This window comes from Annulohypoxylon maeteangense (genome assembly GCF_022496945.1).
Source record: "Annulohypoxylon maeteangense strain CBS 123835 unplaced genomic scaffold GGS22scaffold_20, whole genome shotgun sequence".
NCBI lineage: Eukaryota > Fungi > Ascomycota > Sordariomycetes > Xylariales > Hypoxylaceae > Annulohypoxylon > Annulohypoxylon maeteangense.
In genome coordinates, this window is record NW_025953267.1 from 302,559 (window position 1) to 329,334 (window position 26,776).

General features: G+C 38.4%; 8 protein-coding genes across 8 annotated transcripts; 4 read left to right on the forward strand and 4 right to left on the reverse strand.

Annotated features, from left to right (window-relative positions):
* The first annotated feature begins 5,389 nt into the window (after positions 1 to 5,389).
* On the forward strand, positions 5,390 to 5,705 carry GGS22DRAFT_73138 (uncharacterized protein). Its single transcript, XM_047967933.1, has 2 exons — positions 5,390 to 5,511; positions 5,565 to 5,705. The coding sequence occupies exons 1-2, from the start codon at positions 5,444 to 5,446 to the stop codon at positions 5,647 to 5,649; spliced, it is 153 nt and encodes a 50-aa protein (XP_047815108.1). The 5' UTR covers positions 5,390 to 5,443; the 3' UTR covers positions 5,650 to 5,705.
* A 313-nt stretch (positions 5,706 to 6,018) lies between these two features.
* Positions 6,019 to 7,679, forward strand: GGS22DRAFT_172801 (uncharacterized protein). The gene is made up of 2 exons (XM_047962826.1): positions 6,019 to 6,825; positions 6,878 to 7,679. The coding sequence occupies exons 1-2, from the start codon at positions 6,087 to 6,089 to the stop codon at positions 7,204 to 7,206; spliced, it is 1,068 nt and encodes a 355-aa protein (XP_047815109.1). The 5' UTR covers positions 6,019 to 6,086; the 3' UTR covers positions 7,207 to 7,679.
* Positions 7,680 to 8,238: 559 nt separating this feature from the next.
* On the forward strand, positions 8,239 to 9,868 carry GGS22DRAFT_73141 (uncharacterized protein). Its single transcript, XM_047967934.1, has 3 exons — positions 8,239 to 8,355; positions 8,412 to 8,639; positions 8,747 to 9,868. Exons 1-3 carry the CDS (start codon positions 8,335 to 8,337, stop codon positions 9,695 to 9,697), a joined length of 1,200 nt encoding a protein of 399 aa, XP_047815110.1. The 5' UTR covers positions 8,239 to 8,334; the 3' UTR covers positions 9,698 to 9,868.
* A 2,390-nt stretch (positions 9,869 to 12,258) lies between these two features.
* On the reverse strand, positions 12,259 to 13,350 carry GGS22DRAFT_192365 (uncharacterized protein; the record flags this gene model as incomplete). The annotated part of the gene is made up of 2 exons (XM_047965251.1): positions 12,259 to 12,982; positions 13,037 to 13,350. 2 exons carry the CDS (start codon positions 13,348 to 13,350, stop codon positions 12,259 to 12,261), a joined length of 1,038 nt encoding a protein of 345 aa, XP_047815111.1.
* Positions 13,351 to 14,352: 1,002 nt separating this feature from the next.
* Positions 14,353 to 19,382, reverse strand: GGS22DRAFT_73155 (ABC transporter). The gene is made up of 9 exons (XM_047967935.1): positions 16,947 to 19,382; positions 16,566 to 16,895; positions 16,404 to 16,515; positions 16,283 to 16,354; positions 16,120 to 16,235; positions 15,638 to 16,063; positions 15,397 to 15,589; positions 15,254 to 15,334; positions 14,353 to 15,081 (listed from the first exon to the last, which is right to left on the reverse strand). The coding sequence occupies exons 1-9, from the start codon at positions 19,345 to 19,347 to the stop codon at positions 14,481 to 14,483; spliced, it is 4,332 nt and encodes a 1,443-aa protein (XP_047815112.1). The 5' UTR covers positions 19,348 to 19,382; the 3' UTR covers positions 14,353 to 14,480.
* Positions 19,383 to 19,658: 276 nt separating this feature from the next.
* Positions 19,659 to 21,478, reverse strand: GGS22DRAFT_172810 (uncharacterized protein). The gene is made up of 2 exons (XM_047962827.1): positions 20,394 to 21,478; positions 19,659 to 20,326 (listed from the first exon to the last, which is right to left on the reverse strand). Exons 1-2 carry the CDS (start codon positions 20,785 to 20,787, stop codon positions 19,926 to 19,928), a joined length of 795 nt encoding a protein of 264 aa, XP_047815113.1. The 5' UTR covers positions 20,788 to 21,478; the 3' UTR covers positions 19,659 to 19,925.
* A 1,607-nt stretch (positions 21,479 to 23,085) lies between these two features.
* GGS22DRAFT_197046 (uncharacterized protein) lies at positions 23,086 to 24,072 on the reverse strand (the record flags this gene model as incomplete). Its single annotated transcript, XM_047965926.1, has 4 exons — positions 23,086 to 23,183; positions 23,243 to 23,596; positions 23,646 to 23,737; positions 23,790 to 24,072. The coding sequence occupies 4 exons, from the start codon at positions 24,070 to 24,072 to the stop codon at positions 23,115 to 23,117; spliced, it is 798 nt and encodes a 265-aa protein (XP_047815114.1). The 3' UTR covers positions 23,086 to 23,114.
* An 817-nt stretch (positions 24,073 to 24,889) lies between these two features.
* GGS22DRAFT_197048 (uncharacterized protein) lies at positions 24,890 to 25,951 on the forward strand (the record flags this gene model as incomplete). The annotated part of the gene is made up of 5 exons (XM_047965927.1): positions 24,890 to 25,145; positions 25,194 to 25,435; positions 25,507 to 25,576; positions 25,630 to 25,848; positions 25,911 to 25,951. The coding sequence occupies 5 exons, from the start codon at positions 24,890 to 24,892 to the stop codon at positions 25,949 to 25,951; spliced, it is 828 nt and encodes a 275-aa protein (XP_047815115.1).
* Between the last annotated feature and the right edge of the window lie 825 nt (positions 25,952 to 26,776).

Consider the following 26,776-nt stretch of genomic DNA (forward strand, 5'->3'; position numbering starts at 1 on the left):
TTTTAAAACATTTAATATTTTAACGTTAAATATTATTTCGTTCGAATTTATTTTTTTTTTTTAATAATTTTAGTTTATTTTTTATATATTATAAAATTATATTTTATAAATTTATTAAGTTATAATTTATTTAAAAATATTATAATATTTTAAAAAGTTCGATTTTTAAATTATTTCTTAAATTTTTTAATTACCGTTTTTTTATTTTTCTTTTTCGTAAAAGTTTTTTTTAATTTTTTTTTAAAATAAAATACGTAAAATATTTATTTTTTAACTTTAAATAATAATTTTATCGTAAATTATAAGTTTATATATGTAATTTATAATTATTTTACTTTTTTATTTTTAAGTATTTTTTTAAAAATCGTTTTAATTATTAACGGGTGTTTTTCGTGTATTATTTTAAATTTATAAACGTAATAACGTTTCGTTATTTCGAATGTTATTTTCGTTATAATTATTTTAATTACGGCGAATAACGCGTTTTTTAAAAAAGTTTTTTATATTAATAATATATTTTTAATGGTTTTATAAATTATTTTTTATATTATAATTATATATTTTTTTAAACGAGTATTTATTAAAATTATACGGTTTTTCGTTATTTTTTTTAATAGTTTTTTACGTTTTTTATATTATATTTTATAACCGAAAAATAATATAAAAAATAAAATTATATATATTATTTTATGTAATTTTATCGTTAAAAATTCTTTAAAAATTATAAATAACTTTTTTATATAATTCGTTATTTTTATAATTTTAATTATTTTAATTTTTACGTGTTATTTAAATTTTAATTTTTTATTTAAATAAATTTTTAATTAACGAAAAGTTAAAAAAATGTTAATAATTTTCGGGTTTAATAAAGGGATTAATTTTATCCTTAATTTTTTTCGTAATTTAATTAAGGGGTTTTTTTTATTTTTTTCCCGGGTGAAATGTATTATTTTCATTTTTTTAAAAACGAACGTTATTTTATTTTTTTTATTATATTTTAATATTTTATTTATTTTTTTTTAAACGGTTTTAATGTTTTTTTTTAACGTTTTATTAAAAGTTAATATCGTTATATCGTTTATATAATTTTATTTATATTCGTTATTTTTTAATAATTTATTAAAATATAATATATATAATATTAATAATAATAAAAAACTTTATAAAATATTATATTTTACGTTTTTAATTATTATAATAATTTTTTTTAAACGAATAATTACTTTTTTATTTAAAAAAAAATCCTTTATAAATTTAAATATAAATTTTAATTATTTTTAAGTTATTATTTAGTTTAATAATCGGTTTTTTAAAATTATATCGAAAATTTTTTATACGTTTAAAATAATTAATATTATTTTTTTACCGTTTATTATCGTTAATTTAACGTTATAAATAAAATTAATTATTAAATTTATTATTAATTTTTTAAATATAACTTTTATATATTATAAATTAATTAATTTATTTTATAATATAATTTAAACTATTTTTTTAATTATAATTTTTTTAAACTTTTATTTAAATATAATAATAATATTATTAAACGTTATATTTTATAAATCGAAAAATTTATTTTTTTTATTTTAAATATTATTATTATTTCGGTTTTTTTTTATAAGTTTAAAAAAACTTTTATTTTAAAGTATTTTTTTAATAATTTTATATAATATTTTATAAAAATTAACTATATTATTTTAAAATATTTTATTATAATTACGTTGATTTTTAAAAAAATAAAAAATATTTTTATTATATATTTTTTTATTTTTTTTTCGTGATTTTCGTATTTTAAAAAAATAATTTTTTTTATTTATTATAACTTTTTTCGTTTAAATTATTTTTAAAATTAAACTTAAATAAAATAATTTTTATTAAATATTCGGCTTTTTTAATAACGTTTTTAATTATTCGTTTTTTTATTATTAAAAAAAAAAGCTTTTATTTTTTATTTTAATTTATATTAATTAATAATTTTTATAAAAAATTTATCGTTTATGTAATTATTTTTAAATTTTTTTTAATATTTATTTTATATTTTATAATATATTATAAAAAAGTTTTTTTTAATAAAACTTATAAAATTTAATTTATTCGTTATTTTTTATTTTTTTTAAATTATTTAATACTTTTCGTTTTATTATAATATAAATTTACTTTTAATACGATACGTTTTATTTATTATTTTAATATATTTATTAATTATTTTTAAAAAGTTAATTACCGCGTAATTAATTTTTATTATAATGTTCGTTATTTTAATATTAAAAAAGTTATAAATTTTTATTTTTATAAAATCGATTAAACGTTTTAATTCGTTTTTTAATATTTTCCAAGTTTTAATTTTTTTGGAAAAAAAGTTTTATTTTTTTATTTTAAAAAGTAATTTTTACGAATAAATAATTAAAATTATATTTAATTTTTTTTATAATTTAATTTTTTACGAAAAAAATATTAAAAAAAAAAATTAATATATAATTATTTTTATGCGTGGTTATTTTTAATTTTTTTATAAAAATTATATTTAATTTAACGAATTATTTTATTAATTTTTAAAATTCGTTTTTCGTGTTAATTTTCGGTTTTTAATTTAAATAATAAAAATTAACGTTTTTTATTATTAAATAATTTTTTAAAAGTTTAAAAAAAGTTAAATAATTAAATATTAATTTAATTTTAAAATATTTATAATAATTTAAATAAAAATAACCGTTTACGTTTAATTATATAAAGTTTTTATAATAAATTTTTCGGCGGCGTTTTATTAATAATCGGGGGTTTTTTTTAACGTACGTTATAACTTTAAGTTTATTTTTTTTAATGGTATTTTAAACGTTTATTAAAAAATATTTATTATATTTAAAATGTTTTATAATAATGTTATTTTTAATTATTAATATTTATAATTTAATAAATAAAATTATATTAATATTTTTATATTAATATTATTATAAAAATATTTTTTATATATTTTCGTTTTTATTTACGTTATAAATTATAATGTTAATTATTTTAAGTTTCGAAAACTTATAATAATATTATTTTTTAATTATTTAAATTTATTTTTATTAATTTTTAAGGTTTACGTTTTAACGTTTAAAGCGTTTTTTTATTAATTATTTTATTATTAAACGTGTTTTATTTTATTTAATGATTTTTATAAAATAAATTTTTTTAATTTTATTTATTATTTCGATTAAAATTTTTATATTCGATATTAATATAAAAATAATTATTATAATTTTTATTACGAAATTAACCGATTTTTTCATTAATAATTTTACCGAAAATTTTATTAACGTTTTTTTTATTTTTTTATTTTTTTTATAAAAGTTTTTATAAAATTAATAATATTAATTATTTTTTTATTTTATTTTTTTTTACGAAAAATAACGAAGCTTTTTATTTATTAATAATATTTATTTATTTATATTTTTTTAAAAAGTTTTCGTTAAAAAACGACGTTTATTTAATTATTTTTATAAAGAAATTTTTCGCCACGTATTTTTAATTATTAACTTTTTTAATAATTTTTAATTTTATTTAATTTAAAAAAATAATTTAACCGTTTATTCGTTAAAATTTATATAAGTAATCGTTATAATTTATTAAGTAAAAATTATAATAATTAACGTATTAAAATAATTATTTATAAATATTTTATATTATTAATTTATATTTATTTAAACGTTTATTATAATTTTTATAAAAAGGTTTTTTATTATAATATTTTATTATATAATATTTTTAACATTTTAAATTATAACGAGTAATATAAATTTATTTTTCGATTTTTTTAAAAAAGTTATTAATAAAAAAAAATTTAAAATATTTAACTTTTTTTTTAAAAATTATAATTTAAATAATTTCGTTAATAATAAAGTTTATTTTATTTTTCGAAATATATACGTTAATTAAAATAAATTTTATTTAAACTTTTACTTTTTTCGTAATTATTTTTTTAATAATATTTATAAAATTTTTAATAATAAAATTTATAATATTAATAAATATTTTAAACATTACGTATATTAATTATTTTTCGAATATTTTTATTATTATAACGTATAAAATATTCTTTATTATGATTTTTTTTTTTTTTTTTAAAAATAAGTTTTTAATGTTTAAATTTATTATTCGTATAATTTATTTTATATTTATAAATTAAATATTTTTAATAATTTTTACCGGGAATTTTAAAATTTTCCTTAAAATTATTTTAATAACGTATAAAAATAACCGGGCTTTTAATTAATTTTTAAAAAATTAAATTAATATACGAGTATTTAATTTTTAAATTAAAAAAACTTTCGCGTTTTTTAAAATTATTAAAACTTTATTAAAAATTATTAAAAACGTTATTATTAAAACTTTTATAATTAATTTATAAAATATTTTAACATTTTATTTAATTATATTTACGTATAATATTAAATTAATTAAATAAAATTCGGGTTTTATTATTTTTATTTTAATTTAAATATTTATAAATTTTAATAATATTATAAAATTTCTTTTAAAATTTATATAAATTAAAACGTTTAAGTATTATTTTAAAGTTTTTACGTATTCGCGGGCGATTTTTTAATAACCGGTTTAATTATTTTTTTTAAAAAAATATATAAAATTATTAAAAATAATTATAAATTTTATAATAATTTTTTTTTATATTTTAACTTTTTTTTTAATTTTAATATATTATTTATTAATAATATTTTATAATAAAAATTTAATGTTATTTATAACGGGTTTTTTTTTAATTATTATAATTAATTTTAAAAAAAATATAACGTTAAATAATTTAATTTTTTTACGTTAATATAAATTAATTATAAAAAATATATTAAATATTAATAATATCGTATATTAAAAATTAATTATTATAATAAAACGTAACGGTATAAAAAGTTTTAATATAAATAAATAAAAATTATTACTTATTTATTTTTTTAATATTTTATTATTTTAACGTTATTTTTAACGCGCGTTAATATTTATAATAATATATTCGTAAAATTATTAATAATAATTTACGCACGAATAATAAATATAAAAAAAAATATAATTTTATATAAAATATTTTAAATAATATTTAAAAAAAATTATAAACGTTATAAATTTTATTTAAATATTTTAATATTTCGTTACTTTTTTAATTAAATAATAAATAATTATATTTAATATTTTAAATTAAAAAAGAAAATATTTAAATAAAAAGTAGTTTACATAAACATTTGTTAACAATTCAATATTTCATTAAACATATTAAATAATTAATAAATATAACGTCGTTAAATACTGAGATCTATATATCAGATCCATGCTTACCTCACGCACTCCCCCACCACTACGAATCATCTTCCCTTAATTATCCAACACTACATCCTCACAACAGTTACCTAATCAGCCAATTACTTATAGAAGACCACAAGTAACGCACCAGATGGATCCAAACAACCCTTTATCGGATCGTGAGAAGGCACTAGAGAGCCAATATATTAAAGAAAAAGAGTATGCGATATTTCTAATCTTCATATTTAGGCCAGGTACTGACAGCTTGGCAGAAAGCAGCTTGCCAAAGCGAGGGCTACTAAAAAGAACGAAGATAAAGAGCAACAATCCCAACCAAAAAATCAGCCCACCAAGTAAAAGCAAATTGGAATGCCGAGAATACCTACCTATGCTTAGGATGAGTCTGGATAAGGTATCAAGGTTGAAAACTACCTAAGCAACAAGAAAATACGGTCTTTCAATGAGTTTCATAATAAAATAGTTTCTTACCATCTGGAGATATCCCCATGATTTGGTATTATCTTGAAGTTGCGTTAAATATTCACTGATTGTTTTAACATTCGAATTAATCCAGCCAAAATGTATTTTTAGATGGCACGATTCAACCCCACATGTTAGCTGCACCTATGTACCTAGTCCGGTAGAGTAGTGGGGTCCCACGTCCATATTCTACTCCAACAACCCCAAAGCAAGTTCCGAGTTCAATTTCAGCTGACTTCAGGTATTAAAACAACCCCCAAAAGAAAATCCTGTTAGTTTTTTAATCCTATTCTCATTCAATCAATCATTCTAAGATGGCGATCTACAAGCTTGATCCCGAAGGCGATGTCTTACTTACCCTTCGCAATCCGAACGCACCATTTGCTGTTTGGGATTCGGACTGTGAATCAAGGTTTCCTCATAGGTCCAAACCTAATCTCGAACCTGAACCTGAATCTGGACCTGAATTTGAATTTGACCCTGAATCTGTATCTGAACCTGAACCTGAACCTGAACCTAAACGTAAACCGGAACCTAGATCTCTGATTCCAGCTGAAAATAACTACACTTCGTCTTTGAATTCGTCATCATCTGTTCAATTCCTAGTGTCTTCGAGGCATTTGATTTTAGCCTCGGGATATTTCCGGGGCGTACTTCGAGGTCCCTGGAAGGAGGGGACTGTCATTCATCCGGACGGCCGCCGTCATGTCTCCGCTGAGGATTGGGACGAAACGGCTCTGCTCATTGTAATGCAAGCCATACACGGTCGTAATCGAAACATGCCTGCATCAATTACATTGGATTTGGAAGCCAAAATCGCCGTTCTTGTCGACTATTATAAATGCCATGAAGCACTCATGCCCTGGTGGGTTCCGTGGGATAAATCGCCAAAGCCACGCTTCTCTCCTCCGTTTGGTAGAAACCTCGTTCTATGGATTCTCATCTCTTCGGTAACTGAGCAGGAAGAGGAACTAGAATGGGCAATGAGAGTAGCCGTTAGACATTCCGAGAACAGCTTTCCCACGATGGGTTTGCCAATTGCTGACATAGCTGGTATGTCATGCATATACTTCAATCATTACATATTAGACTAACAAAAATATAGAGAAAATTGATCAGCGCAGACTGGACTACCTCAACCAAATATTTGATTACCTTTACAACACTCTCGCGAACCCAAATGCGGAAAATGTTGGGTGCGACTCTTCATGCTCATCAGTATTAATAGGTGCACTCACGACACAAATGCAAGAAGCAGGCCTTGGTTTAAAACCAGAATCCCCATTCATAGGGTATAGCATTGCATCACTCATAAAACGTATCACTGAATTCAAAACACCGGAATCCAAAAATAAACGTTGTTCTTGTCGGCTAAACGGGTTGCTTTTCGACCATCTGTCTGAGATGGAAAGCCTTGATATAGAAGAGCCCTGAACCCATGAGCTAAGGATCGACAGTGATAAATGGGAGGTGGTTATATTTGCCTGCACATAACTTTCCTAGGTGTACCCGAGAGACGTTCCTTTAGTCGAGTTACTGGAGTTGGATAGATAGACCAACGATCTGGTGGTTCTCTACCAGGAAACGAATTTTGGCCTTCACGGAATTCCGTGCAACAGTCTTTTCAGAATATTCCTTGCATTCTATGGTCCGGGTTAATTTAAGTGTAGTTACAGTAAAGTGTTATTGCTATCTATTTTGCAAGTTCTACTTCAATGTCACTTCAACTTCAGACAGCTCGCTAGAGAGGGGGGGATAAGCAAATCATCAGTATGCCCCAGATTGTGGAACGAGCACGAGTGATATGTTACGATTGAATTAGTCGGATGATCAGGGTTGAGGCAACACACCTTTGTCTGGGATATTAGTATATGGGCGACAAAAGTGTTCTACTTATACCATTACCATTTGATTCTATTGAAGTGGCGTATATTAATTATATTCCAACAAGAATCGTGTCGAAATAAATGGAGTAGCCCTAGTTGGAGCCTATCCCCTGGGCGCCCATTTGAGTAACCTACACCTAATCTGGCTGGGACAAGACCCTGATTCGATAATAGAGGGGATAGTAAACTAGGAACCCCTGTTCCTCAATCCCTTAGTGGCCCCCCTATTTCGCTCCCCTTCGGTAACTTGGTGGTTACATCTCGACTTCGAGAACAAATCCTCCTATGCCTCCCTAGGTACTTAGGGATGTAAAATGTTAGTGGTATGATTTGAGCTTATGGCGCACATAGAAAATCATAGAATCTCATGTTTTGACATTCTCAGCACTTTGCATGCTGACACCAGGTACCTAGCCAATAAAATTGAAGCTGTATAGTGCTTGACCATCTCTACCAATCCTGGCTAACAGTGGGCAGCCTCCATATTCGCTTTCGCTTACGTGCTGACGCCTCAACCAGGGTAGGTGCTGATAGCTACCCTAAGCTATACTTAGAAGTTAGCACAATGCTGATCCTTAGCCAAGTACCTAATCCAATTCCCCAGTGCTCCAAATCAGACTTTTTGCTTTCCTCCCCTTCACCGATTTGAATGTAACTTCTAAGACACGAATACAAAATGGCGTTTAAGAGCGCTTTCGTAAGTCGGAAGATTGTATTGTCCATTGTATAAGAGTAGTCGCTGATTGAGTGTAGTTTGTAATAGCGCTGGCCGCTCTCGTGCCATTTCTATATGAGAGTTACATCAGACTATCAACCATTCTAAACAATGCGCCTGGCAAGCTGACGCATTTCAACCATCTCAAATCGGAGATCAAGTTTGAAGACTCGGTTCGTAGTTGCGAAGATGCTTTGCTTATCGAATCCAAGGGTCTGGCGATTTTGTCATGCGACCCTGGACGAGAGTCGTATAACACGGTGATGGTAAGTTAAGTTCATTTTTATCGTTCGTCATGTAGCAATGGCTATGAACGACCTCCGATACGTCATAGCGTCCGCGCATTATATGTGCACATTCTCATCGGGCACAGGGCATTTTCTTACCCGGACCCGTGCCTAGCGCCAACATATTCGCCTACGACTACACGGACGCCAGCGCGCCGGATTCAAAGTCGCTGAAGCGATTCGAAATCCTGGGCTACGAGCCGGGCGCGGATTTCCACACGTTAGGCATCGCTTTCGACGAAGCGACCTCCACATTGTTCGTCGCAAATCACCGCAAAGACGGGCCGGCTGTGGAGATGTTCACTCTGGACCTAGCCGCATTTACCGCTAAGCATTTCCGGACTATCCGGCATCCACTGCTCCACGGCCCCAACTCCATTGCGCTAATGAACAGCCGCGAATTACTCATCACGAACGACCACTACTTCCTCACCGAGGAGTATCCCACTCTCGCCTTATTGGAGACGTATCTCGGACTTCCCCTCGGCACCGTCGTCCACGTCGACATCTCCGCTCTCCTGGCGGATCCCACAGGCGAAGTTAAGGCCACCGTCGTCGCCCACGTCCCCTTCGCGAACGGCATCAAGTTCCTGAACGAGAGCACTATCGCCGTAGCTTCGACTACCAAGCTAGCAGTGTACTTCTACGACTTCAAACAAGCGGAGGCCGCGTCTGTTCCAACGCTTAGCTACAAGTCACTAGTCAGAATCCCGTATTTCATCGACAACGTGCAGGTTTCGCAAGACGGGGCCTTGTACGTGGCCGGCCACCCTCACCCCCCTTCGCTGAACAAGTACGCTGCCAACCGCCACAAGTGCAATTCGCCTGACCTCGCTTCTGCGGACGCGGCGGTGCAGGAGGAGTGTAAGACTAGCGAGGCTTTCTCCTGGGTTTCGAAGTGGACTGAGGAGAAGGGCCTCGAGCATCTTTACGTCGGCGCGGATTATCCGAGTAGCTGCACGGCGGCTTTCGATTCTAAGAGGAAGGTTGGCGTTGTGGTTGGGTTGTATGCTAAGGGGTTGATGGTCTGGAGGTAGCCCTGGGTATTGGGTTGGAAGATCTTAGAAGGATGGGGTAACTTACCAATATTTTTAGTCACTTAAAGCGAAATACAACTCGAAGAAAAGGGCGGGGAAAACATGTGGCAATAGAGTTAGATAGAAATGGGGTTACTTTGGAGGGTTTCTGATTTACTGTAACTTGGTACTGGGGAGTAGATGGAGATTTATTGGTAGCTGTCTGGAGTGAGCAACCTCTAGGGTTGTCTCCACGATCCTCAGCTCAGTGTGTATCTAACAACTTTCCATAATCTTTACCACCACTCCCATCCCCAGAATCAAAATCCCATCTCAAATAGCCAGTGCGAATGGGAAACGACAATGCCCCAACCGAAAAACCAATTTCATCCTCTACTGTTCACCAAATCCCTTCCGTTTTCGTTATCGCATTGTGGTCATCGAGAAAAGACCGTACTTGAGGATGCCATCTTATTTAGAAGGGCCGCGACATGCTTTGACGAAGTTTTCCTTGTCGGCTTGGTCATCGATGTGGTCAATGATCGTGCTCAGGACGTCGAAGGGAAGGTCGAGCATCTGGCAGGGCTTAGGGTTCGTAGGCTGTGAATCCGTGTCCGCTGAGGGACCAGGAACACCAACGGTTGAGAGTTCGGATGCTATAGGGTGTTAGGGACGCGAATTAAGAAGGGGAACGGACAAATCAGTTCACTTACTGGAAGTATCGGCCATTCCCGAAGATGGTCCAACGTCCTGGGATGTAGAGGCCTGTGTCTTCGGCGTATTGGACGACATCGTGGTCGCGATTGGCAACGAGACGGATATTGACGGTATATCTTCTCAGGCTCAATGGAATTTGGGGGTATGGGTGGATTGGTGGCCAAATCGACATGTCGGGAAAGTTTGATATTGAAAGAAATAAGCAGGTTTGGTTGAGATGGAAGAACAAAATGGAAGGTGCTTGTTCGAAAAATGATTGTATACGTGCAGGTATGATATAGATCACGACGCGTCCATGCCTGATGTTATGATTGTTGTTTAGGCACTGAGGCAATCACGCTCCTGAACACCAAAAAATCTACAATTATAGGTACCTATCTCTACATCGTGGGTTCGACAACCGTTGTATTCTAGTAGGCACCTAGTAGGTACTCAGGTACTTTGTTTACCAAGTGCCCCTATGTATCTCGGACAATACTGCACCGCTTAATCACCAGATATTCAGGTACCTACTCAGGTACGTAGTGGGGAATAATATCAGAACTGACTGTGCGGTACGAGGTACATAATTTATCATACAATATGAATAGAAATTATTAAAGACTTTTGGAGGCACCTATGCTATCATGACAGGTATGGTTACATAGTACCCCTTTCTCTTACATCACTCCAAAGCCAATATGGTATCTTTTGTAGTAGATTTTGGTATATATATCACAATAACTACATGATAGAAGATGACATATCTCTACTAGCCAGGTAGGCTTTATAGTTAACAATGACTACTCCTGATGAATTTATGATTTTCGTCACCAAAACCAATGACATGTACTATGAAAATCAGAATATTGCCATCCATCGTCTTCACTGTGATAAAATCTAGAGTAAGACCAAGGTGTGTATCAGGTTGGCAGTATACGGCTACTAAGTACTTCTATGTATATCAAGCAGGTACAATCAAATCACGACTTTATTATATACTAGATATAAGTAATTTAGCATTAGCGGTCTCCTAACATCTCCTCAGCATGTCACTAGCATAAATCAAATAGTTTGTATCAAATCTTCTCAAACCAAACCTCTTTATTATATAAATAATGACTAAACTTACCATGTCCTTAGAAAAGGATAAAGGATACGAAGCTGACATCTCAGGCAACTCGGATGCTAATGTTGACTCCTCCAAGCGAGACACTCCTTCGGACAAGTTATTCCAGTGCAAGGTGTGCAAGAAGTGGACGAGCCACTTCAATCATAAACACACTGCGGCTGAACTCGCGAAGCTTTTTTGCATGAAGTGCGAGAAATATCAGTCCTAGCGCTGGATGCCTGGAACTTCGAGCCTTTGAGACGGGCCTAGTAAACACAACAGGGGAATATGGCTAAAAAGGGGTGCTTGGAAGTAAAGTCTTGTCATTAATCGGGGTCCATAGAGGGTTCACAGGTCACGGCACTTTCCGTTCTCATGTTTATAAACGTAGGATCGATTTGCAATTGTCCTATAAGCCCTTGGTTCATATACTACATGAAGGAAAAAACTGGTGCGATGTTCCAGACGGTTGTTCCAACACCATTGATCTTCAAAAGAGACCCTTATCAACAAGTGATCCATAAGCCCGAAAAGAAAGAAAAAATAAAGAAATAACCCCGCAATCTTAAGAGGGGTGAGGATAGATTCACATAGTTTTTGGTGTCGTTGGTGAGAAGTCGGTGATAATGTGAATCGTTATGTAGTATCCCTGATATAGCGCGTTCATTGGCCTTTAGTAGGCCAGAGAGTTCAGTATGGTGGATTTGTCCTGAACCTTTTCCAAGCGGAATCGTTATCCTGGAGGGCTGGCCAAAGATCTGTAGATCTGTATCATCTACATGGGGACGCACTGTCGCGGAACTGTAATAGGGATGTTGCCATCCTCGTCTGTATTCTCGCGAACACGCTTCGGAGGAGGAGACCCGCCGCCGCCATGCTCTCTCTTCATAGGTAAAGTGATGGTGTTATCATCTTCTACCTCTATGCTAGCCTGTTTGGCTGTAGGCGTAATCTCTACCTGTTCTGCATCATGGTGGGTGCGCTTCTGCCCGTTGGTGACATCTGGCTGGTACAGTGTTCCGTATGAACGCGAGATACGGGGCTTCCAAGCCGCGAGCTCAGCAACAACGTTAACGATTCTTTGTTCGCCGCAATACGCATTACTAACTGCAGTGCGAAGCTTTCGAACCATGTCGTCACGAATTGACACAATAATCGGACAAATTTGGCCTGGAGCTTGCGCCTCTTCGATCGTTCGTTGTACCAGGAGTTGATGACCAGGGCTTAGCATTCTACCGATGATATTGGTGATCTGCTGCGTGTTGATCTCGTCCTCGGCGAAACCAAGCCCAAGTATGTCTCCTTGGACAAGTCTCACGAGGTCCTTGCAGATAACGGCGTAGGGCTTGAGATGCGGTGCGACTGGATTGTGAATGCCCTGGACAAATGTCGGCACCTTTGTCGCTCGGAGGATGTCGTGAATAATTGCGACGGTTTCAGGGGATTCGGAGAATGTTTTGCGGACTTGGCTTGGAGTCTGCTCCCAACACCCAAATACACTAGCTACCTAAGCCAGTGATGTGATTGGGTATTCGGAGTCTGTGTTCTCGAACCGTCGTCTAGCGGAGAAGAGCATGTCAATAAGGAAGGACGTGGCATTTGCAGTTGTTAATCCCCAGTGGCGGGTGACCGCGTTAATGAATCTCGTCTTAGACTCGGGTGTGTTATCAATCCACTCTTGCTTGAACAACAGCGCTGTGGTCATCAGGTTCAGCGCGTTGTTGTACACAGTGGCCTCGCCGGCATCCACGCCTTGGAGGGGCGTCGTGAGCGCGGTGCTGACAGAGGGGTCTATTTGAGCATCTTCGAATATGAATCCATCGAAATCGATGATTAGACTCTCGTCTCCGATTACAATTGTCGCCATGATGAGGATGGGAGAACGGTCATGGTCATGGTCGGATTGCGTTGAGTAATAGGAAATTAAGTTGTCGGGTTGAATTTCACTGTTTATTGAATACAGCGTGGAATCGTACTAAAAAAAAATAAGCGTGGTGTTTCATGATGCAGGAGAGGTAAATTTACCGTGTAAAATGAAGACGTATGAAGGTTGACGCTTTTGTTGCGCAAACAATGAAACTAGTGTCAACACTAGGAAGTTTGAATTGATAGCGGTAAATGGTGGGTACTTGGATAGAAAATTTCTGGAAATGCGGAATGGGCAATGTGGTTAGACGAACTGTTATAGTGGGGTCGGTGACGAGAGTGGTGAGAAATTTGAAAGGTTTCGTTTTAGAAAAAGAGCTTAGGTTAGATGGGATTAAGTGTTAGACAGTGCGTCTGAATATCCCTTGCTCTATATGGGTAGGTGGGTAGCCTCCATAACTCTAGTGGATGGATGGTACTAGGTTCTCTAAGTGAGGGGTAAATGCCGGCTGTAAAATTTTGAATACAGTGGCTGTAATAGTGTTAATAACAGTGCGAAATGGTAAATTTAGTCCATTATAGTTCTAGTTGCTTGTTCTGATTTCTCCTCTTGCCACACGAAGTACCTAACTACCTACTTAACCCAAAGGGATATTTTGAGATATTTATGGCTAGAACTGACTATCAATCCTATCTTTTTTGGAAGTAGGTACATTTGAAAAAGGTACGTACTACCTAGTATATTTTATGAAAATAACCACAATGTACACAAACACTTGACGATATTTGTCTAAAACCAAGTCCCATTGGCAGAATCTCTGTATGCAATGTCAACCTGAGTATTAGGTAAACATGAAACATTCTGCTTGCGACGTCGTTTGTGTCTGCATTTAGTCATGCAACATTCATTTTTCTTCGGGGGAGTGAGCCAGCTAAGCTAAGTATTAGGTCTAATAATTGGTTTGCTTGGGTTGACACAGGCACCTAAGAACATTCTACATGATTTATTTCAATGCCCATAAGAATTTTATCGAATATTAAGGACAATCGAAGCAGTTACTTGGAGACTACACTACCTAGTCCCTACTTAGATCACGTCCAACATTCCTATCCAGATGACGACTACACAGTCTACCGCCCACCAAAATCATTCGCAGCAACCAAAGCAGCGAACCTACCATCGGTCTTCGCCAATTCGACCGGATTCCCCATCTCGACGACCTTCCCCTCATCCATGACAACCACCGCGTCCATCTCCATAACACCATCAAGTCTATGACTCACCATAAGCACTGTACAATCCGCAAACTCGTCCCGAAGAATCTTTTGAATCGTAGCGTCTGTTTCTGGGTCAACATGACTCGTCGGCTCGTCAAGCAGAAGCACCTTCCCTTCCCGTAGCAACGCACGTGCGAGCGCGAAGAGCTGCTGCTGGCCCCTAGATAATGATGAACCAGTGATCTCGGCGTCGAGACCGCCACGGGCTTGAAGTAGTGACCATAGTCCTACGCGTTCAAGCGCATTGATGATATCGCTATCGGCATGTGCGGATCGAGGATCTATGTTGAAACGGACTGTGTCGACGAGGATGAGCGGGTCTTGGGGGATGGTTACGAGACGGGCGCGGATGGTTTCGCGTGGGATGGTGGAGACATCAAGACCGTCGATTTGAATTGTCCCAGAGTCGATCTCGAGCAAGCGGAGAAGGGTGCCAACTAGAGATGATTTTCCACTGGTTCATGTTAGCTGTTGATTGTTGCTGACTAATATAGGGGTATTCAAATGACTAATCATGGAATCAATTGCTTAGTCACGAAATTGTGTTACTAAGCACTCATGGATGACTAATAATGCGACAAATCAAATGACTAATCGGGTGACTAATCGAGACTAGGTAGACTTACCTGCCGGTCCGACCGCAAATACTGATCTTCTGGCCTGGCTTGATAGACAAGCTAACATCGCGAAGGGCGGTTGATGTGGAACTAGAAGGAGTAAGCGACGAAGAAATCAGCGGACAATATTTGATGGGAAAGGAATGGCTTACTTATGAGACGCTGTCACGTTTGTGAAATGGATCGCACCTTTTTCAGGCCAGTTCGACGGCGGCACTTGATCTTCACCTTCCTTGCCTTCTGGTGAGATTTGCATTTCGAAGTCTCGGACGCGTGCGATTGAGCCTAACGAGGTTTCGAGCTGCGTCCAACCTGTGACGAGGGAGGCAAGATGAGAATTGAAGCCTGAGAGGGTTAGCCAACTTTATGCGATGCCAAATACGCTTCACTTACTCAGAACATTGTTCATAGATACACCTAGCAATCCTGGACTGGTGCTACTCCTCAATCCTAGTGCCAATCCTACTACCAATACTGCTTCGGCCGCGACGATAAGATCCAATACCAGGGTTAGCCACTGTTGGATACAGTACAGCAGGTAATATGGCCTCTGCGATAGATCAAGGAGTCTATTATTGGCCTTCTGTTGCGTTTTCTCCCAACCAAACGCGCGAATCGTCTCTAACCCTGTTAATGTTTCGAGGAAGTTGCTATACAATGGACTCTTAGCCTCGAGATCGAGAAGTCGCAGCTGGCGGGAAGTGCGCAGATAGAAATGTTGGATAACCCCGATCGCGATGATGAGAAGAGGAATGGTGGCTCCCATGTAGGATGATCCTGTGGCAACGAGAGCTACACTGGCTAAAACGGAGAAAAAGTCTATACGATACTAGTTAGTGATTTGGCCCAGAGAAAAGGGGCTGGAGTTATCATACTGGAGACGGTGATGAGCATGCCGATTGCAAGTTGACTTTCGATAAGGGTCATATCCTGGCTAAATCGATTGAGTATTGTACCGCTATCTGTCGAAGAGAAAAACGATTGCGGCGCCCTACTTCGTCAGCATTCATTCCATGCAGTCGGGATAGGCTTTCTTACCGCATGACCGTCTTCAAGAGCGTGTAGTGTAGCTTTCGCGCAGTAGAGGGGGATATAAGAATGAGTATGGCCCTTTGGACATGGTTAGCTGAGCAAATACCAGGGAGTCGGAACCACATACCAAACATAGCCACCATTTCCAATGGAAGATAATATAGCGAGGACCAAGTATACGCTGATATATAGACCTAACTGGCCACCTCCAGCATCAGACCACCACTTAAGCCAGATTTCTGATCTGTTAGTATATGCTACCGAATGTGAGATGGGTAATGGTACTTACGGCTAAATGCGGAACAGAACACATTCAGTATCACGAAAAAGACGAAGGCGAAAAGTTTCCACTTTCCGATCGTGGCGAAGTAATATCTATAGATCGTGAGGTCACCGGTAGCCCTTTTCAAATCGTTAAGCTCGTCGACCTTAGAGACCTCTTCCGCTTTCTCTTCAATATCTGACTCGGTCTCAGATTCGCGTTCACCTTGACTTTCTTGTTTCTGCCCTTGCCCTGATTCTATGAGACCCTCAGCTAGGGCGCGATCACACGTTCCTTCGAACCGGAGACCACGCTGACCAAGTATCAATACTTGATCGACGTAATTAAGATATTCAGCTACCGGGAATTAGCATTCTGTCATTATATAGGAAGCAAAGGGGCACTTACTTGAACCAGCCAGCAAAACGGTTGCTCCCAGTTCCCTCAGTAAGCCATCTTTGCTTAGTAATCTTTGGCCAATATCCAATTTGGTTTTGGCGTCGAGTGCGCTTGCTACTCCATCCAGTATGAGTATTCGACATCTGCTGTATATCGCTCTAGCTAACGCGACACGGGCCTTCTGCCCCCCACTCAGTATTGTCCCAGAACTACCAATTTTCGTTTGGTCGCCTGCAGGGAGTAACTTGAGATCTTCCTCAAGCGCGCATGCGTGTAGGACGGTTTGATACCATGCATCATCGAAAGGAACATTTTCGCTGGGCATTGATACAACGTCTCTGATAGTGAAGTTCGGTAGCCATGGGGTTTGAGAGCAGAATGCCACGCGTGAGGTACTGATGGTAATCGATCCATGCTCAGGAGGAACTTCGCCAAGGAGAGATGCGAGAAGGGTGCTTTTTCCAACGCCAACAGGACCAAGAATCATAGTAAATGATCCCTTCTTTATCCCAAAACTAACTTTTTCAAGGATGACATCAGAGTCTGGAGTTGGTCGCAGAGAAATGTTATCGACTCTTAACGCGATCTCTTCATCGATAGTGTTAACTGTACTGGAATCTGCATCGTCGCTGAAAGATGGGAGTTGATCACTTTGCATGGATTGATCGTCCTTGGATCCATAGATTAGTCGATAATCTTTTCTCGGGGGCGCAACAAGAAACTTTTGAATCCGATCGTAGCACCCTAAACTTGCGGACGTATTAGGAATCGCACTTAGAAGTTTTGAAACAGGTCCGGTCAGAAGAGTGATGATAGCTAGACTTGTGAAAGCCTTAGTTGTGCCTATCGAATCCGACCCTTGTGCGATGGCTTGGCCTGTGTAAACCGCGAACGTCAACGCCGGTGCTATCGCATCGGGAAAGTTTTGCACCACATTCTGGTATACTATGCTCCATCGAAATCCGGCCATTCGATGCGTTTCGTCGACTCTGTGCTCTTGAAGCTTTTTCGTCAGTACGTCGCTTAGACCCATCATTTTGATTGCCTTGATCTCAGACAATACGCTCGTGGTAACAGAGATCCTCTTCTGCACGGCGTCCACCCACACCTTTTGTCGCCCCCCGATATTTTTAGAGATCTGTTTTGCTCCAAAACTCGAAACGACCACGACAATGATAGGCACAATGCAGACCCACCCCAGCTGAAGCGCAAGGAGTGTTATTCCCACAGCCACCTCAATCACTCGTGCCCAAACCTCATTCAAACTCTCAAGTGAGAAGACGACGCGGTCCACATCTGTGCTCATGAGTGTCACTGCTGCCGTCTCATCATAGGTCCTAGATTGAACATGCAATACTCTTTCGTAAATGAGGGCATCTGTTGCACCTCGGAACATCGTAACAAAGCGGTTCAAGTTATGGTTATAGTGTAACGTCAGAAACGCAAGGCCAAGGTATACAAGTGCAGCAGCACCAATGAGGCCGTAACCTTGCTGGCGAGAGGCTTCGCTATCGGGCCCACTGAGAAGTTCCAAAGTGCGCGAGATGAGGAAGGGCTGAGAGAAAGTAAAACCTATGAGGAAAAGACGTGGGATGGCTGTGAGTAAGAGAGGAACCCAGAACGCGCGGATCACGGCTAAAGGGTACTCAAGGCGTCGCTCCGGGATTTTTCGCGAAGCCCATGATGCGCTAATTGCGTCAAATAGAATCTTTGAGGTGAGTGGCTCATCAATGTCGTAAAGATCCTCAACTGCAAGTACAGCGCTGAAACCGCTGCGGAAAATCGAGTTCACCCACCAAAGAAAACTGCGATTAATAATTCCGCTCGTAGACTCAGGCGGTAAATCTTGTAAAGTCCATTTCAACCGATTTCTCTTGTTTTGTGCTTCAAGGAATAGAAGCACCACTTTCGCCGTAAGACCCGCAGAGAATAAACTTGCCAGTGTCGTGTTTGATCCTTTCAGCCATAATGTCCTGACCTGAGGAAGATCTAGCAATGCTGAGAAAAAAAGATAGGCACTCAGCACGCTTGATGGTCGTACAGACCGCGAATCTTCAAGCCACAATAGCACTAACACCAAAAAAGCGACAACTAGGTTAATAGAGGACGCAGCGATAGAGACGCCCGTTTTTAGATCGTCGTCAGAATCCCAGAGTGCGACCAAATACGCCTGGATTCCGAGGAAGATCGCGGCAACGACCAATTTTATCAGTCGAATTATGCCTCCAGAAGCAACAGGCTCCCTCTTAGACAAGTATCCGAGTCGAGCTAAAAGTGCGAGCGAACATATCCCCGATAGAGGAATAGTTAAAATAGATTGTTCAAATAAAAGGGTGAAGTCGAAGCCACCGCGACAAGCGATGCCCACGGCCGGACCGAAGAGGGCATCCTCTTGCGCTGTGCAATTCATTCTAAAATCATGAATAATGTAAAAAGTGTTGTATTTTCATTGTTTTTCGTTCGTTAAGAAGTAAGACACACAAAAAGCAATTATAGGATTTAAATTGCAGTGTTGATCCTTAGTAATCATCACATCTTACGTACGTACTTGTCCGTATTTCCGAGGAGTTGCATATACCGGGTCGCAAGGATTTCATAAGTTCATATGAATGCACAAAGGAGTTATGCATGTTTCCCCAAAAATAAGGTCATTAAAACGAATGGATTTTATTTTTCTATTGTACAAAACTATGGAGAATTTTGTTGATCAAAATGGTATATCGCGATGACAAGTCTACCCAGTACCTATTCAGGTGTGAAGCATTTGAGTATACAGAATTGTTTTCGGGCTACCCCTTTTCGGTTATCCGGCTTACACTAAGACTAGAGCTAAATAGGGGTAACAAGCTTTGCAACCCCACCGCTTACAACCAGATTCATCTAACTACATACTAACAACGTAGATCGATAGACTAAATATACTCTATCACGACGTCCCAATTTCTAAGAAACTCCAACCAAACCCATCCACGCTTCATCAACGCAGATCTAGTACCACCCGCATTTATTGAACCCCGCGGTGACCTCGATAGTTCGACATCCACCAGGCCACGAATCGCATTCCCATGTGCCGATCAATTCAGGGTCAAGGTTATGCAGGAACACACCATCACAATGCATTGTGTGTCCAAACATCGCTATGTCGTTATCCATTGGCATCCTCTTCTCAAATGCCTCATGGAACTTGCGCCATGAGTACATGCAGTGGAAGAAATGCCACGCCTTGTCTGCATAGAGAGTGACATAGTCACCTCTCTCCCAGCCCTCACGCGATGCTGGCTGGGTGTTCATCGTGTCGTTCGAGGGGTAGAGTTTCCAGTCCATTCGGGTAAGGAAATCATCTACTAGCTCGGCGTGATAGCACTCCGGTCGCTGCCAGGCCCACGACACTGTATCAACAAGTTAGTGAATGTTTCCAAACGAGGTATTCCTAGGGAATGATCTAGGGCAACATACTTGAGTCGAATACACATCCCAGGCGCTTTGCCTCAGCAATGGTTGACCCGCAGTGGCCAAACTCCTCGCCAGTCAACTTGGCAGAGTCAGCCTGGGTTGGTTGGGAGTGAGTTGCTGTGAGGGCGCGAAGATTGGTGATCTCATCTCGAGCTTGCCCGAGTAGTTTGTCTGAGGTAGCAATATTTCCCGACGCTACTCCTACTAAGACAACAGAAACAATAGCTAGGAAGGCAAAAGAAGCATAAGTGAGGAAGACGCCTTTGTTCCGCCTCCAGCTAGGCTTAGGATAGACAACGCCCTCGACGACGTCGGAGCTGCTGTCATCACTTAACAGCCTGTCGAACTGCTCTTTCTCCTTGTCGCCCATCTTCGGTTGTGCTTTGATGCCAGACATTTTTTAGAAAGACTAAGTGAGTGAGAACTGAATAACCAGTGGTGCAGAGTCGGTTCAATGGAGGAAAATGGACGTCGGGGGAGACAGCTAAAGAAACATTGAGCTTTGGTGATTTATTGGGACATTATTACCTGGCCACGCAAGACTTGAGATCATCGATTCCTTCAATGGACCAAATGCTCTCAGCCCTCTCCAATTGCCGCCACATCGAGATGCCCATCCTCTCTGACTCCACTGTTACCGTCCGGGTAAGGATATACCATCATGAGCCTCTTTGCAGCATGACTGCATTTACGCCGTGGAAATAGGACATACCCAACACTCAGACAAATCGGGGAATATGTTTAAAAGAACGGATGAAAATGCCGAGGAATGTCTTAAACGGGAATTTTGCGGGGGTTAGAGCCAACAACGGTTTGAAGATACACGGACCTTCCGAATTCCTTAAAAACCTCATAGACGGCGTAAAAAGCAACACTTAGACCCTGCATGCAGAAGGAGTCGGGTCGAAACATGAACCACAAATGGTCGAAATCCTATGAGACTCATAGATCGTCGTGGGTACAATAGTACACGCCCTCGGACATCTGGTTATATTGTGCGAAATATGCAGATATGTAAATAATACTATCGCGATTCGCGAATCGTAGGACGCGATAACAGCCACTTAATGAAAATAAAGTCCTGACCGGTAATGGCGTCCTTGATTGCACGGACAGGAACATGCAGATATGGCGAAAGAGGCGCAAAGGCGTCGTCGAAAGAGGCTCGGACTTGTGGAGACCTACAGGGTCTATACGATGCCCGCTACGGTTCGGCAGTTGACCTGACGTAGCACGTCAGCACTAATTAGTAACGGCTACCTCCATATGCCGAAGAGTGGTACAAGGCAAACGCCTTGGCAAATATGTTCGAATCTAGAATAGTACCTTATTGATCTACACGGCGTAGTAAATAACGTCAAAACTAATGAAATTATCATGCCTAGATGTTATGGTTCAAAGGTTTCGACAGTACTCTTACTAATTATAGTATATACTAGACAGATGTTTCTTTATACCGACCCAATGAGTTCTAAAACTTGGCGCGCGGCTCTTTGCGGACGGTTTAGAACGCAGTAAGGATCCTCGGAACCCCATCCGCTATGCCGTTTGCCCTGATGCTTGTTCGCCTTCTCGCGCTCTACTCTGTAAGCAGCCAAGGCAGCCAAGGTCCCATGGGTCTAACATAAGCTTTTCAACTGCATGCTGCAGATCGCAAGCTAGATCGACCAATCACATCATTAAATTCCATATTAACTCCCAGATGTTGGTGAGTATATTAAAATCTAAGACATTTATGCATGATGTCTCGGGTACTTTGCCGGATAGTTCCTTGTTTGTCTTACTCAGCTTGATGATTAAGTAATATACTTCTTTTGGAGTACTTCTACGCCGCACTAGATTTCGGATTCGCCATAGAAGGATCTTACACTAACCCTCTCGATCATATCGGTAAACGCGTCAACGTGCACACTGCCTAGGTAGGTAGCCAAGAATCGGTCCCGATAATATGAGGATGGCCGACAAGGTTCCCCAGGAACGGTAGAAGGATTAAACCCGGTCCACCTGTCAACGAAAGTTCTATGCGGCTAATGCACGGCTGTTTCATTTTGCATGATGCTAACAAATGAATCAGGAACTCTTCCGGAAGTCTTCCTCGGATTTCGATCCCAACTTTTAGATCCGCTACCTCCGAATAGCTTCTACCAGTGCCGTTATCCGAGTAGCAAAATACCTTCCCATACGAGTAGTACCTAGGTACTAGGGGAGTTTCTCGCATCAGATTAAGCGAAAGTCGCTCTATGACACAGCCGCTCACCGCTTCATCACTCATGGACGTTCCGAATATCCTCTATTGCATAGGTGCATACTAGTAAAAGACTCAAAATTCAATAAGGTGAGTGACCAAGTATACTACAGCTTTCAATATGCAAGGTGGAACTAGGCAGTCGGGGGGAAATGCCCATGAAGAGATCATACCTAGACTGGCCATAGTGTGTTTTTACAGTAATCAATTTTTATCAATTTGTGAGAATTTATTTCTTTCTAGCTGGTACTACTTGTAAAGTAGAGATAATCAGACGAGGTCACTAAATAGACTAGTTATGTGGAATTGGAAGAACTCATGGTCAAGTGACAGTTTAAACAATAATATCAGTTACGATTCTATGAAAAACTACCTATCACTACATCGAAAACTCAAGTTTATGATAGAAAATGTCTCGAGTTCCATTCTTAACTAATTCAAAAGACAGATCTATGAGCAGGCCTAATATCTCAACTCCATCAAGCAGCGATATCATGTACACGCGATCCGTTAAAGTGATATAGATCCATGTATTCCTTCAGCGCAGACTAATTCTGTGAGTTAGCGGCCATGACACACATGAGTATGCGAGGAGACGTAGACTTACCTTGCTTGTACAGACATGAGGTATACCTCTGCCATCAACTTGAAAGCGTCGACCGTCTGTTTCAGTTCGAGGCCACTCGAGCGACATGTCGGCTGAGCATTCGATACTCTGCCTGAAGTAATCGAAGCAATGACCTGTATGAGCGGTATCTATCATCACTTCCGCTTCATGGTAGAGGCTTTCGTCCCGATCTAGGACTCCCCTGACCAATCGCCAGTAGTTCTGACGAAGGACACCTAAGCAGTGCATTTGGTGGAACATCGCAACAGAGTAGATTTCGCCCCACTTGCTCTGAAGTCCTGGTTCAAGATCGTACGAAGCACTGTTATTGACATATACGAATCCACGACCGCCCTGTATCAATATTAGTCGTTATCGTTCCCAATGACTGTCTTCAGCTTACAGGTAGAAGCTCATCCCAAGCCTTGTTATTCTCCTCATTGGGCTCTTCGACGTATTTTGCATCCCACTCAAAATATCTGATCTCCTTGGGGACTACCAATATTGTTAGATAAGTCACTTCTCAAGTTCGATATAGGTGACTCACATTCAGGAATTGGAGTTCTCATCAGGGGCTCCTGGGTCTTGTTGTAGACCTTTCGAGTTGCAACCGCAGTAAAGATCGCTGATACTGCGGCACATGACAAGCAGAGAGCGACTACCTTCCACACCGACCTCTTGGGCGTCTTCTGCCCAATAGGACCGTGAAGCATTTCCTCATCTCCGCTGCCTCGTGGTTCTTTGTCGTGATACGGTGTGGCCACGGGAGTGTATCCTTGAGTGGGAGATTTGAACAAGCTAAAGGTAGAATGCATGATGGGGAACTTCATGGTGTATTGCAAGAACAACTGAAAGATGTTGAAGTTAGAGTCAAAGATTGAGATAGTCAAGATTTTCTCATGAGTCAATCTATGACAATTAGAAATATTTGGAAAGGGAAGAAGATACGATTCTGAAGACCTTCGAGATATCTCTTATGACAAGAATGGTTAATTGCATAGGTACGTTTTCACGAAGAAAATTCTCCTAAACCAAATTTCACACATCATGTATCTAATCGTGCCATTTTTTCACCCATAACGTCAATTATTGCGTGTTTCTTTACTCGGTTTGTGCATATAAGGCGGATATGGGATGGTTGATCTCAGATCTTCACCGGAAGGATTATTGTCAGCCAAGGTTCCCAGTATTACGCTCCCCCCACAATAAGGAAGATCAGTGCATACAATGCGACATAGGGTAAGTCGTACGGTACGAACTAAAATATCACGGTTGGTCAACGGCAGATACATGCGTGTTTCTGGCGTAGCTCTATTAGCATGGCTCGGAACTATTCTATCAGCCTATCATCTTCGAAAAGGGTAAACGGGAAGTTATTCACCTTGCCTAGTTCTAACTGACAACATGATCATTGCAGATAGACTCCTATAGGAATATCGGCTTTCCCGGAGCTTGCGAATTAAGTAATTATTCTTTCTAATGAATATCTTTGAAGTTTGCATGAAGTTTTGTCTTGCAAGAATTAAGATTCTGTGTTGTTCTTTCACTCTTGTCTCTTCATACCTTCATGAATTTCTCCTAAGTCGCTCCTAAGTGCCCAGTCAACTGAAGCCACCTAGTATGATCGATATGTCCTCTTCTCCAACGATGGGTCACTTCTCCGACTCTCAAGGTTTACTTGCGGCGGACAAAGACATGTCCTCGGGGAGAAATAGCGAAGACATAGAATCATACATCCAACCCCCCAAGAAAAGATCACTAGGAGATCATTGTGGCCCTTGGATTATCCATCTCTTCCTCGCCTGCGTCTATACAGCAATTTTCTTTGCTATATGGGATCATACCAAGCCTGAACAAGCAACATGTCCAGCCAAATATAGCGATCCCAACTCCCAAGCATACAGTAACTAGACCCTATCCTCATAAGAGATTCGTTGCTAACAATCTCAAGCACCTGCGTGGAAATCCCTGAAATGGGAGACACATATGCTTGACAACCAGCTTGACAACTCCAATCCTTACAAGGGACTCCCAAGGCCAGAATTCGAGAGAGCTTGGGATGAACTACTTGAACCGGCAGCAATAAAAGTTGATAAGGATACCTTAGACAGGATAAACCACACTTCAGTTCCTTTACTTGATGGTTCTGGCTATATGGCCGCCTTGGATGTCTTCCACCAGCTTCACTGCCTTGTGAGTTATATCAAGTCTTTTATACGACCGTCATAATACTGGGATAAGTTGCTAATTGTTATGATCTACAGAGATGGGTGCGCAAGTTCCTTCACCCAGACCACTACGAAATCAAGGAGAAAAACTTCGGCCAACACATTGGTAAGAATCCACGATGTTTGATCAATACCAACCAAAAACTAACTTAGATATAGATCACTGCTTGGAAAATCTACGGCAATATGTGATGTGCAATGCCGATTTATCAATCAACACCTTTGAGTGGATTCCAAACTTCCGCCGCCCTTGGCCAAATTTCCAAGTTACTCATGAGTGCGCAAACTGGGACTCAATCAAGCAATGGGCCTGGGCGAACAGCTTCAACGGCTACGATGACAATCTCATCAAACATCCTGATTTTCATCCAGAACTACGTGAGTTGCTACTGATTCCAAAACTTTCTGAAATACTACAATGGCTGACAGTGTCACTCTAGCGGACCCCTTTGATTATGCTGCAGGTGGTAACGATGTGTAGAGATCAAGTGGATATGGGACTAGGAGTTAGCAAAATCTTGACATAGAATGAATTTACTGAAAAAATGAAAACATCGCATCAAGCCTTCTTGGTGATACTAGGCACCTACTAGAGCGCACTATGAATTTGCGTTGAAAATAGGGGCATCTCCCTGTATTCAATACGCTAAGCATTACTGGGGGCACATTCATTGTAGCACCTATTTTAGAAGAATGTTCCCTAAACCAGCACTAATTGCTGTTCAATAGTCCCTATGTTTTAGCGGTTAACTGCTAGTAGAACGTAGAAAAGCTACTGTATTACAGTGGCGTTTAGCCTAGCTCCAAATTTACAGGCACCCAACTTAGCATACTATGCCGAAGGAAAGGAGTCTCGCGATATTGCGCCATATCATAGTGAAACTACGAGATATCTCCTCGGAGTATGATGTGTATGTTGAAACTTGATCAACATCTCAGTGACCGATCTTAGAACTGAGCCTCCTTGATCTACCTAACCAACAAGTCCCTCGGGATCGGCACTGGACGCAGATCTCCCAGAAGCAAAGAGGCAAATATTAGCGTAATAATATGCGGGTCTTCTGGACGGGTCCGAGGACTTGAATTTCTAAATCTGAGCCATTGAATCCACCACGCCATGGTACGTGGTCTTACTTGCATCATGACCATTAGGCCCTGCAGAGTATACGCTCGGGACCCGAGACATACTTACTTGCCTAGCTAGGCAATGTGGGGTAAAGGAATTACAATGATTACCGGTCATGAACTTTACCGTCATCGAAGGTCGACCGCTTGTCTATTCGGAAAGAACTTGCATATCATCGTC

What these genes read in the sequence shown, in the direction of transcription:
- GGS22DRAFT_73138 (XM_047967933.1), top strand. Translation starts at nt 5,444, where the DNA reads ATGGATCCAAACAACCCTTTATCGGATCGTGAGAAGGCACTAGAGAGC. An exon ending in CAATATATTAAAGAAAAAGA is followed by an intron (nt 5,512 to 5,564) that starts GTATGCGATATT and finishes ACAGCTTGGCAG; the next exon opens with AAAGCAGCTTGCCAAAGCGA.
- GGS22DRAFT_172801 (XM_047962826.1), top strand. Translation starts at nt 6,087, where the DNA reads ATGGCGATCTACAAGCTTGATCCCGAAGGCGATGTCTTACTTACCCTT. An exon ending in GCCAATTGCTGACATAGCTG is followed by an intron (nt 6,826 to 6,877) that starts GTATGTCATGCA and finishes ACAAAAATATAG; the next exon opens with AGAAAATTGATCAGCGCAGA.
- GGS22DRAFT_73141 (XM_047967934.1), top strand. Translation starts at nt 8,335, where the DNA reads ATGGCGTTTAAGAGCGCTTTC. An exon ending in TGGCGTTTAAGAGCGCTTTC is followed by an intron (nt 8,356 to 8,411) that starts GTAAGTCGGAAG and finishes GATTGAGTGTAG; the next exon opens with TTTGTAATAGCGCTGGCCGC. An exon ending in AGTCGTATAACACGGTGATG is followed by an intron (nt 8,640 to 8,746) that starts GTAAGTTAAGTT and finishes CATCGGGCACAG; the next exon opens with GGCATTTTCTTACCCGGACC.
- GGS22DRAFT_73155 (XM_047967935.1), bottom strand. Translation starts at nt 19,347, where the DNA reads ATGAATTGCACAGCGCAAGAGGATGCCCTCTTCGGTCCGGCCGTGGGC. An exon ending in CATGCTCATCACCGTCTCCA is followed by an intron (nt 16,064 to 16,119) that starts GTATGATAACTC and finishes AGTATCGTATAG; the next exon opens with ACTTTTTCTCCGTTTTAGCC. An exon ending in AACGTGACAGCGTCTCATAA is followed by an intron (nt 15,335 to 15,396) that starts GTAAGCCATTCC and finishes TACTCCTTCTAG; the next exon opens with TTCCACATCAACCGCCCTTC.
- GGS22DRAFT_172810 (XM_047962827.1), bottom strand. Translation starts at nt 20,787, where the DNA reads ATGTCTGGCATCAAAGCACAACCGAAGATGGGCGACAAGGAGAAAGAG. An exon ending in GGGATGTGTATTCGACTCAA is followed by an intron (nt 20,327 to 20,393) that starts GTATGTTGCCCT and finishes TTGTTGATACAG; the next exon opens with TGTCGTGGGCCTGGCAGCGA.